Below are 12,418 nucleotides of genomic sequence, written 5' to 3' on the forward strand. Positions count from 1 at the left end.
GCTACATAGGACATTATAGAGTGGCATGCAACTAACTGAACACCACAGAGATGCTAAACAATTGACTTTCTCTGTAACCCTTTAACCCGAAGCCAACTAAAGCCAAGCATAATGCATTGTGGTGTGGTTGTAATGCATTGTGGTGTGGTTGTAATGCATTGTGGTGTGGTTGTAATGCATTGTGGTGTGGTTGTAATGCATTGTGGTGTGGTTGTAATGCATTGTATGCCCTCTTTATAATCTACTGGCATAAAACTGAATGTGACTGTAATACGCTGTTGTGCAGAACCAAACCATACAGTGCTAGTTTGATTGATTGGCTTCCATACGGAGCCCTCCTATAAGGGCACGTCTTACCCCATGAAGACAATGACGAAGTCCAGTAAGTTCCAAGCGTTCCGCAGATAGGCTCCCTCGTGGAATACAAAGCCGTACGCTATTATCTTCAGAAAGCACTCCAACGTAAAGATCACCAGGAAGATATACTCCAGACTCTCCTGAAAGAGAAAGACACGAAAACCTTGGCAATGAGACTCTTTACAAAACTCGTCATCTTTACTTATCCAGTAGAAAAGAGACAAGGGAGTTTGTTCCAATTTGCAGTTGTAAAGCTCACGCACAACATACACACCGAACAGGCTGGGATCAGATTTGATACCCAAGTCCCGGGTCTAACATCTTTCATTTTAGGAAAGCAAAGAGCCCATCTGCCCGAAAAGACCTATCGGCGGCAGTTAATTTCAAGGCCCACTCTGTGATATTTACCTCTGTTTTTCCCCCCTTCATTAACGATATAAGAACATAGGAGTGAGCATTTAATGGAAAATGATTGGGGTCACTGAAACCTTTGACACAACCGGCTGCTGTAGAATCAAACGGGCTTTAACGGTATTAGATTTGCCAGCTTGTTCTCTCGCGACAGCGCTGATTAGGCAGGGCCTGGACAGGGTTTAAAGGGATGACGCTGACTCAGTAAGGAGGGACGTGTATGGTGAGACTGGGTGCCATTGTAGTTTTGTCAGCTACACACACACACACTGGCTCACATACTAACATACTAGCTCTCACATAAACAGTACGCAGAGAGAAAGTATGATGTTTTGTAACCAATGGTTATTAAGGACACAGATCATCTTCTTTGACTCGTCCTTTGTTCGAGCTGATAGTGCTACAGACGATAAGTCGGATAAACATTTGATTCCCTGTGGTATTAGCTCTAGCATTGATAGTGTCAGGAAGAGCAGGCAAGCTCACACATAAACAGCACCATGTAGGGTGTCCCTCTGTCTCTATACACACACTGTGGCGGTCGCTAGAACAGACAGGCAGAGGAACTGTGGAACACACAACAACTGCACCGTGACAGACTACATTTACGACAGCTACTTTTCGGGGACTACGTTTAGGCCTTTACATCTCTGTGTTGCCAAATCACTTCCAAGGAGTTCAGTTATTTCCTGGTTCCCCTGACTGAAACAAACCGATTGGATGGATTCAAATAGCTATTCTAAATGTTTTCCACACTGTATTTACATATGTCTGTGCAGTGAGGAACAGTCACAGAACTAAACCCTGCTTGAGTTCCAGTTTGGCCAGGTCTCCATTGAGAAAGAGCTCTTCAGACCTCAAATGGGACTTCCTGGTTAAATAAAGGTTAAATAATGGAATTAGTGAAAAGTGAATTGTCTTGTATATAGCAGCATTGCAGTTGGCTCAGAGTTACTCACTGCTTATACTTATTAGTAGTCAATATTCAGATGAACTATTTACGTGTATTGTAGATTTGATCGGTAAAATTACTTTAATAGCCAGCGTCCTTCTAAAGGATGAAACTAACACCACCGTGGTCGTTAGGACAGACAAACGCTTCTCAGTCTTTCCAACAAGTCAGTTCATCAAATTCCTGCCCTGCTAGAGCTGCCCTGGTCAACTGTAAACTTTGTAATTGTGAAGTGGAAACGTCTAGGAGCAACAACGGCTCAGCCGCAAAGTGGTATGCCACACAAGCTCACAGAACGTGTCCTCAGTTGCAACACTCACTACCGAGTTCCAAACTGCCTCTGGAAGCAACGTCAGCACAATAACTGTTCGTAGGGAACTTCATGAAATGGGTTTCCATGGCCGAGTAAAGCTCGCCGCCATTGGACTCTACAGCAGTGGAAACGTGTTCTCTGGCAGTCTGACATACTAATCTGTGTTTGGCAGATGCGAGGCAAACTAGTGCATAGTGCCAACTGTAAAGTTTGTTGGAGGAGGAATAATGGTCTGGGGCTGTTTTTCATGGTTCGGTCTAGGCCCCTTAGTTCCAGTGAAGGGAAATCTTAATGCTACAGCATACAATGACATTGTAACGGTTTTCTTCTATCTCCTCCTCTGAAGAGGAGGTGTAGCAAGGATCGGACCAAAATGCGGCGTAGTTGGTGTTCATGTTCTTTAATAAAGGAAAAACTCAAACATGAACATAATACAAAACAAACAACGTGAAAAAAACGAAACAGCCTATCTGGTGCAAACAAACACAGAGACAGGAACAATCACCCACGAAACACTCAAAGAATATGGCTGCCTAAATATGGTTCCCAATCAGAGACAACGATAAACACCTGCCTCTGATTGAGAACCACTCCAGTCAGCCATAGACTATGCTAGAAAACCCCACTAAGCCACAATCCCGATACTTACGAAAAACCCCAAGACAAAACACACCACATAAAAAACCCATGTCACACCCTGGCCTGACCAAATTAATAAAGAAAACACAAAATACTAAGACCAGGGTGTGACAGAACCCCCCAAGGTGCAGACTCCCGACCGCACACCTAAACCCATAGGGGAGGGTCTGGGTGGGCGTCTGTCCACTGTGGCGGCTCCGGCGCGGGACATGGACCCCACTCCAACAAAGTCTTAGTCCATTTTCCTCGCGTCCTTAGATAGGCGACCCTCGCCACCGACCTTGGCCTAGTAGCCCTCACCAAGGGCCCCACTGGACTGAGGGGCAGCTCGGGACTGAGGGGCAGCTCGGGACTGAGGGGCAGCTCGGGACTGAGGGGTAGCTCGGGACTGAGGGGTAGCTCGGGACTGAGGGGTAGCTCGGGACTGAGGGGTAGCTCAGGACTGAGGGGTAGCTCGGGACTGAGGGGTAACTCGAGCAGGTAGTTGGCTCCGGCAGATCCTGGCTGGCTGGCGGTTCTGGCGGATCCTGGCTGACTGGCGGATCCTGGCTGACTGGCGGATCTGGAAGATCCTGGCTGACTGGCGGATCTGGAAGATCCTGGCTGACTGGCGGATCCTGGCTGACTGGCGGTTCCGGCAGATCCTGGCTGACTGGCGGATCCTAGCTGACTGGCGGATCCTGGCTGACTGGCGGATCCTGGCTGACTGGCGGATCTGGAAGATCCTGGCTGACTGGTGGATCCTGGCTGACTGGCGGCTCTGGCGGATCCTGGCTGACTGGCAGCTCTGGCTGCTCCATGCTGACTGGCGGCTCTGGCTGCTCCATGCAGACTGGCGGCTCTGGCTGCTCCATGCAGACTGGCGGCTCTGGCTGCTCCATGCAGACTGGCGGCTCTGGCTGCTCCATGCAGACTGGCGGCTCTGGCTGCTCCCATGCAGACGGGCAGCTCTGGTTGCTCCATGCAGACTGGCGGCTCTGGCTGCTCCATACAGACTGGCGGCTCTGGCTGCTCCATGCAGACTGGCGGCTCTGGCAGCGCTGAACAGGCAGGAGACTCCGGCAGCGCAGTAGAGGAGGAAGGCTCTGGCAGCGCTAAACAAGCGGGAGACTCCGGCAGCGCAGAACAGGCAGGAGACTCCGACAGCGCTGTAGAGGAGGAAGGCTCTGGCTGCGCGGTACAGGTGAGGCGCACTGTAGGCCTGATGCGTGGTGCTGGCACTGGGCCGAGGACACGCACAGGAAGCCTGGTGCAGGGAGCTGCCACCGGAGGGCTGGTGCGTGGAGGTGGTACTGGATAGACCGGGACGTGCAGGCGCACTGGAGCTCTTGAGCACCGAGCCTGCCCAACCTTACCTGGCTCGATGCCCACTCTAGCCCGGACGATACGAGGAGCTGGTATGTACCGCACCGGGCTATGCACCTGCACTGGAGACACCGTGCGCTCCACAGCATAACACGGTGCCTCGCCCGGTCTCTCTAGCCCCCCGGTAAGCACAGGAAGTTTGCGCAGGTCTCCTACCTGGCGTAGCCATACTCCCTGTGAGACCCCCCCAATACATTTTTGGGGCTTCCATCCGCGTCGCCGTGCTGCCTCCTCATACCAGCACCTCTCCGCTTTCACCGCCTCCAGTTCTGCTTTGGGGCAGCGATAATCTCCAGGCTGTGCCCAGGGTCCTTTTCCGTCCAATATCTCCTCCCACGTCCTGTGATCGCTGCTCCTCCTGCCGCTGCCTGTCACCACGCCGCTTGGTCCTGTTGTGGTGGGTGATTCTGTAACGGTTTTCTTCTATCTCCTCCTCTGAAGAGGAGGTGTAGCAAGGATCGGACCAAAATGCGGCGTAGTTGGTGTTCATGTTCTTTAATAAAGGAAAAACTCAAACATGAACATAATACAAAACAAACAACGTGAAAAAAACAAAACAGCCTATCTGGTGCAAACAAACACAGAGACAGGAACAATCACCCACTAAACACTCAAAGAATATGGCTGCCTAAATATGGTTCCCAATCAGAGACAACGATAAACACCTGCCTCTGATTGAGAACCACTCCAGACAGCCATAGACTATGCTAGAAAACCCCACTAAGCCACAATCCCAATACCACGAAAAACCCCAAGACAAAACACACCACATAAAAACACATGTCACACCCTGGCCTGACCAAATTAATAAAGAAAACACAAAATACTAAGACCAGGGCGTGACAGACATTCTAGACGATTCTGTTCTTCCAACTTTGTGGCAACAGTTTGGGGAAGGCTCTTTCCTGTTTCAGTATGTCAATGCCCCCGTGCACAAAGCAAGGTCCATACAGAAATGGTTTGTCGAGATCGGTGTGGAAGAACTTGACTGGCCTACACGGAGCCCTGACCTCAACCCCATCAAACACCATTGGGATGAATTAGAACGCCGAATGCGAGCCAGGCCTAATCGCCCAACTTCAGTGCCTGACCTCACTAACGCTCTTGTGGCTGAATGGATACAAGTCCCAGAAACAATGTTCCAACATCTAGTGGAAAGCCTTCCCAGAAGACTGGAGGATGTTATAGCAGCAAAGGTGGGACCAACTCCATATTAATGCCCATGATTTTGGAATGAGATGTTCAACGAAAAGGTGTTCACATTCTTTTGGTCATGTAGTGTGTGTATATACATATATATATAATAATATATAGGGGGAGAGTGGGTTTGCTTCTCCAGAGCCCAGAGGACAGCTCCTGTTTCAGGCCTCGCATCCTTGGAATGACTCACTCACCGAGGAGCTGGTGGGTGGGCTGAGAGCCAGCCGAGGGCCAGCTGAGAGACGAGTCATACAGGATGAATCAGGGAAGCATTAGGATATCTTATGCCAAATCAGATTTAATGACAGGAATGGCTAGATGGATCATGCTGGGGTTGTAATCTAGGGTGATGAGATGGGTGTGTATAATATGGACGGACAACACATTAACAGTATGTTGGCCATGGTAGTGTTACTCTGTTGTGATGAAAGGAGGTGGAATGTGGACCATGACAGAGTTCCATTAAGCAGATGCTTTTATTCAAAGTGATTTACAGTAGTGCTTGTATTATTCTTTCCATATGGATGACCCCAGCGGAAGTCGAACACACAATCCTGGCGCCGCAAGCGTTCTGCTCTACTAACTGAGACACGTAGGACCATGGCACAGGCAACTAGTTTCCATGTTGCAGAACTACGAGGAAGCAGAACTAGGGAGAGCCAGGCACAGGGTTCGTGAACTTGGGTGCGCTAGCTAGCTATGTGGCGTTAAGGGGCAGTTGGTGCACTGGGTGTTCCATCTAAACATTTTATACAGTAGGGGTGCCTAAGGTCTGTCTGTCAGGGTCATAGACTGCCATAAAATAACGCAATATATGCCGCAACAGGTGTAAATGTATGAGTCATCACAGTGTTTACGACCAGATTATAACATATTATGGCAAGTTGTGTCAGTTGTGACATATTATGACATGGTTATGACCGCGTGTCAAGTAATGTTTCAACTAATAATGATTAACTGGTTCCACAGGCTTTTTTTGTTTACTCAAATGTTTGGTCCGTGTTACCTTAACAATAACAAAAATGGTTGGCCTAAGCTTTGCTCCAACAAAAATGATGTGTTTGCTCAACTAAAGCAAGTTTGAGCAACTAGTTACACACACAGTGCTTTAAACATACATATTTGTCACACGTTGACATGCATTATTACATTGTGCATGTATACTGTAATTATTATTCAACCTGTCCCCAACTGGGATTTGAATTCACAAATTCTTGGTTCATGGCATTCCAAGCTTAGAGCTACGCCACCACGTCAATGTCAATTATCAGTTCATCTGACTATTCTCTCTTCATTGATTTACGTAGGTTATTTCTGTCATTTGTTTTTTTTTCTGTACGGTTGTCTAAAGATGGTGGGGCATTTTATTCAGTTTTAACGCAAATCCTTAATCACTAGGATAAATAAAATAGTTTATCTTGAGTGTACTTCTAGCAGAGTTGAGATTGACTTTGAAGTGCGTAGTGTAGCAACACAGGTGAAATCAGTCATTGACCGAGGTGTGGTGGCGTAGCTGTAAGATTGGAATGCCGTGAACCAAGAGGTTGCAAGTTCAAATCCCAGGTGAGGACATGTTGAATATTAATTACTATAGAAATGAACATGCACAATGTAATCATGAAGAGCAACATGTGTCAAATATGTATGTTAAAAGCACTGTCTGTGTGTAGAACTAGACTGTGCAAAAATATAAATGCAACATGTATTTCATGAGCTGAAATAAAAGATCCTAGATATTTTTCATATGCACAAAAAGCTTATTTTTCTCTAATTTTGGCCACAAATTTGTTAAATCCATAGATTAAGACATAATGAATTCATTTCAATTGACTGATTTCCTTAAATGAAATGTAACTCAGTAAAATCTTTGAAATTGTTGCACGTTGTGTTTATATTTTTGTTCAGTATAGTTCTCTCTTGTTTGGCCAATGTTTTGGGTTATTCAGGTAATACTTGGGCTGAGAAAAAAAACTGCAGAACCAGTTACTTAAAAATAATGAGTTGAAACAACTAGATTTATTTTACATTGCATGTTCTGTGTGCCTGATCTGAAAGCCTGTCTCTGATCTTCGGAGACAATCCTTACACACATAGCCACTCTCCAGTATCATCGACTAGTTATCTCAAGACTCTTTCAAATAGTCCTTCAGAAATCCCCTAAATTATGGGGTGAGTGTATGGAAAAACCTCCTGGGTTGTGGGGTTATGTACAAGTATAACCCTCCGACTCAGAACTATGGCCTGCACCATACTCCCACACCCACATCAGTACATCAACACACACCTATGAGAACAGGCCTAAATATAAAGCCTCAGGATGCTCCTCAGACCAGGCTAGGGAGGGCGAACACCTGCCTAACGCCTGTCTTGCCTTACAGTCACTGAGTGTGATAAACGTTGGAGACATTAAGAGTCACCTGCTATGTAGAGTGTGATCAATTTATTAAAACTATATCTGATCGACAGATATTTTATTAGGTGCTGTTGATACTTAGCCTGGGTGCCTGTCTATTTCATTATGGATTTGAGCTGGTAAGAGAGCAGTTCAGACTGTCACCCAGCCTAGTTGATAGCGTAGCGGTGTTAAGATGATGAGCGGCTGTTGTCCAGTGTATGCGGACGGAAATCACATCCTGGCTAATCTTGGAACCCAGAAACAAATCTCTCCAGCTAACAGTCTGTCATGAGCGACTATATCCAAACTAATGTCATGGTCTCATTTACCATGCTGGTGTGACACTGTCAAAAACCAAGGCTCCAAAATCTCAACCTCATACTCTGAAAACCTCTATATAAAACTTTCAGCATGTAAACTAAAACCCTCTCACTGATTCCCTTGCCTCCTTGTCAGTATATTTCCACATGTTGCGCTACGTATAGCACTGTCTTAGCTCTGGAGGCATGTTGAGGATGAGGATGGGACTCAAGGGGCCGATGTACTATAGCTGGAGCAGTTAGCTACTGGACAGGACAGTCTGACCTGGCGATGACTCGAAAGGGGAAGCACCGAGATGACCAACTGACTATGACCAAACACTTTGTTTGTTTCGAAAGGAGATTACTTGGATTTCAAGCATTTGTGCCATGTATTAGCCTACCAGTCATACACTAAGGATAGAAGGACACAGCTGTTGTTGTCCAACTGACGACCGTCAAGTTTGTTCAACATGACTTAGTTGCCATCAGCCACAAAATACCCTCTTACTGCATGTTGATGTGACATCACTCCACTGGGAAAACCCCCCCAAATGTAGCCTCAACTGTGGGGTCATTGGAGTCAACACGGGCCAGCAGGTTTTCCTAATGTATGGTATACTCAGTGCATGTCATAATTATGTTACAATCAGAACAGCTTTACACACACAAACTGAAGATCAGGTCAGTAGGTTCTCACCAGGCTGGTGTTGGTAGCGTTGTTGTCGTCTTCAGGCATGGGTAGGAACACAGCCAAGGCCACACAGTTGGCAAAGATGGTCAGCAGGATGATGATCTCAAAGGGTCTGGAGAGGACGGCTCAGGAAGACAACAACCAGGCAGATACACACAGGGCTAATATTTAAAAATATGAGACTGGACCAGACAGGAACATTGAGCTATTGAGAGATATGCTCTTGTTGTGGATTTCACTGTGATGCTTCCTGAGATACGACCTTGATGGTGAAAACAGTCAAGTGATTTCCTAATTTGTTTTGCGTCTGCATGTCTGTGAACCGATTATTTTAAAATCGTACGCAGAAGAAGTTCTAAATGTAATTGAGTTGCTACTGGCAGCCTGTATTAACCCTGTTGGCCTTGAGATACTCAGTGAGGGCGCAGCACTGAATCTAGCCTCCTAAATCAAAATGCACAACAGATTCGCGCCAATGTCATTTAAGTAGTTGAACATGTTGTTATTCCAACTTGGTGAAAGTGAAAAACGGACAAATTTTTTCATTTTTGTCAAAAACAACTTTATATCAAATTAGTGCCTTTGATTTGATAGCCTGCACATGCGCAGTTCGACGCGAGTTGACCGTTAGACCCGATGACGTGTTTCTGCGCATGAGCTTAGCTAGCTAACGTCGCCTTGAAAACAAGTGTGATCCGGGATTTCTATTGGGGAAGCATTTTCTGCCTATCTTCATACTGTAGATTTTATGTCAACATGAAACACCATTTTAGCAAAGTAAAACCGACTTCCTGAGCTTCAAATGGGCCATTGAGTCTTCACATAGGAATTAATGGTGTGGAATCATCAATCACTTTGTCCATATAAAGTTGGACCTGACCCATCATTTTTTGTATTACTGTCCCCAGTGGCAAAAAGTGACATCCCAAAAAACACAGAAACTATACACCAATGGCTTCTAGCCTCCCACGTATACTTTCTGTCCCTAACTGAAACTAAATAATATAAAAACGAAATAAATATTTTTCATTAAACTTAAACTAAATAAAAACTAGCAAATCAGGTCTGAAAACGAACTAAAATGAAACTGAATTAAAAATAAAAACGAATATAAACGGACCATGAACCTGCCATAATCCTGCCCGCCCTGCTCATTCCCACCTCTAAGTGGAGCTATGTCAGAAATCCCCTGCCAGCTCAGCAGCAGTGTCTCAGTGTGATGCCACAGGACAGCTGCACTACTGACCACCAGCCCAGAATATTTACAAACCCTTTAAACACACTTTATACAAACTCAAATAAGTCCCACAAACTCAAATGAGTTGCCTATGATGATGATGCATTACTAAGGTCGGTCTCGTGCATGGCGTTGTGTCTGGCACATAGGGAAAAGTCATTTTTACAAGTGTTGTAAAGAGCATATATTTTTAGCTTCTATTTCTAGAACATTCTTCTGCTCCGAGTACCTGAGGCCTGGATTCTGTGAGCACAAAGTGATGTGTAAACAATCAAACTCTCTTTTTATGGTTGAATGCAAAGAGGATGCTTCATCCTAACAACCGACAATGCCTGCAGAAAAACAAAAGTAGGTGCCATCTTTAATCTATGAATAGGTCATCCTGTCAATTGGCAAATTATTTTACAAACCATAATCTATGATGGACACAAGCAGTGGATCTAAGAAATAACAATCTCCACCATCAAAAGTCCTTTTGCCTCTGGCCAGGAGAAATAGTGTCGACGAATACTAGATGAAATCTAGATTAAATGTTTTTACCAATGTATAACCAGCAGACAGCTATAGTAAACGAGACTGATCCGAAAACAGGGTGGGAAACCCCCAGAGTAGGAAAACATCCTTCAACAACCTGTCTTCAGGATCAAGCTGACTGTCGTAGACATAGAATAACTAGAATGGGTGGAAAAGCCCCTCAGCTCAGACCATGGCAATTTGAAAGTGCACCCAATAACACAGTAGATGCCGTATATAATACCGTAGATATTATGGCTACTACTATATGATACTGGTAGAATATATATCTATGGGCTAACTGTGCCCTAACATTTCAACAATGCTCTTTCCACATAAAAGCAGCCAAGTCAGCCAGACACTAATCGCTAAATGAACTGGCTTCATTAACCTTTGGGTTTTTTAAATCGTGCAGGGTTAACCCGTGGATAAGCACTCTCGGACAGTGAAAAGACTGGGGTTACATATTTCACATAGACTCTGGGTGGGCAACCCAGGCAGGCTGCATAACAAATGTTTTAACACCTACAACAGTTACTCAACAGAGATTTGAAAGAGGATTATAAGACATGGCTGCGCTTAGGAACTAAATGCACCAGCTGGGAAGTTCCCTGTTAAACTATTCGTACACTTTTAGCATGGCAGGCAGATTGCTTTTGCATATGTACTTGGTCTAAAAAAAAACATTTGGCAAGTGACACATTTAAAGTCTGTGAAATGTCCAAACGAGAGTGATACTGTAGAATAGAAGGTTCAACCACCAAGCACATAAATGTTCTGTAGAGAATAAAGGCATGACATGAGTAGAGAGCATACAGAGAGTATAACACCCGACTTCGTCTCGGGCCTTAACAACTCCCGTGCCAACATATCCAACAAACACCTGTACTTCTCGGGCATTATCACTTAAATAAGTCACATGGAACATTTCTTCGACAGAATCAAAGAGCAAGAGTCAGGATTGTGTTAAAGAGCGCAGGGTGCATGTGTGCGCGCATGCATTTCTGTGTACTGTACGGGCCCTGAAAGGATACTTCCACTCTACGATGTTAATGCAGGCTTTTCTGAAGGGGTTATTGAGAGTGAAGAAGAAGAGGGATCGGGCGGGGCGAGGGTTACCCCCCGTCGCCTGCATCTTCTTCAACTTATCCCTCTGCTTCCTCTTCAGCTCCTCTTCGTTCATGATGAACGACGTCAACGCAGCCATCGCCGGCTCACCGCTGGACGCCATACTGTCCTACTGTCCCGCCTGGGACAAAGCTTCTAAATCCTGGGAAGATACGTCCTCTCCTCTAATCACCACCAAATATTCCAGAAACGTTTGTATCTGCTACACAACTTTGTGTAGTGACTCCACTGTGGCCCCGCTTAAGTTCCAGAACTTCCACAATCATTAGGTCATCAGTTCTGTGCTCTCTTCTCTTCTGCCTCCACTCCCTTCCTTCTCTCTCCTTCTTTCTGTCCTCCTGACTCTTGTCTCTCTCTCCCTCAGAGCCACAGGAACAGGGAGAGGACAGCGATCCACTTGGCCCAGGCTCCTGTTAGAGGAGTAAACTGCACCAGACCAGGAGAGGAAAACTTAAGAGGAGCTGTCTCAGAGCTGCTTGAAGAACAGCAGCTGGCCCGGCCGCCTCCCTGATTTAAATATAGAGCGCTAACGACGGCCTGACTGTAGCCATGCTTGGGGATGGCTAACAGGCTGGAGGTGGAGGGTAGGGGGACTGACAGCAGGGGTGGGGTGGGGTGGAGGGTAGGGGACTGACTGTAGCCATGCTTGGGGATGGCTAACAGGCTGGAGGTGGAGGGTAGGGGGATTGACAGCAGGGGGGCTGAGGAGGGTGTAGGGGAGTAGAGGGGTAGCGAAGGGGGTTTTGGGGGGTGAGGGCGTGGGGGACGGTGCGCACAAGGGATGAAGGGGGAAGCACGATCAGTCAGTGATAGAGGAAGTCCTCCTGAGGCAGCAGAAAAAACAGCCTGTACCCAAGAGAGACAGAGAAAGTGTGCAGCTGTCCCCTTACCGACTAGAGATCTAAAGAAGACACT

The 12,418-nt window shown here is 46.2% G+C and overlaps 1 protein-coding gene across 5 annotated transcripts in view; it reads right to left on the reverse strand.

The window, feature by feature from the left end:
- Positions 1 to 12,074, reverse strand: part of LOC112221688 (dihydropyridine-sensitive L-type skeletal muscle calcium channel subunit alpha-1-like) — a 45,466-nt gene extending 33,392 nt beyond the window's left edge. For 2 of the 5 annotated variants that reach the window (XM_042303645.1, XM_042303642.1), the window contains exons 1-3: positions 11,410 to 12,073; positions 8,632 to 8,737; positions 358 to 497 (exon numbers count right to left, since the gene is read on the reverse strand). In XM_042303645.1, coding sequence (XP_042159579.1) covers positions 358 to 497; positions 8,632 to 8,737; positions 11,410 to 11,606 — 443 coding nt within the window. In that variant the 5' untranslated portion in view covers positions 11,607 to 12,073. Of the gene's footprint in view, positions 1 to 357; positions 498 to 8,631; positions 8,738 to 11,409 lie in introns of all 5 variants that reach the window. The other 3 variants (XM_042303647.1, XM_042303644.1, XM_042303643.1) reach the window with 2 other exon arrangements.
- Positions 12,075 to 12,418: the final 344 nt, after the last annotated feature.

Source organism: Oncorhynchus tshawytscha, linkage group LG22, assembly GCF_018296145.1.
Source record: "Oncorhynchus tshawytscha isolate Ot180627B linkage group LG22, Otsh_v2.0, whole genome shotgun sequence".
Lineage (NCBI taxonomy): Eukaryota > Metazoa > Chordata > Actinopteri > Salmoniformes > Salmonidae > Oncorhynchus > Oncorhynchus tshawytscha.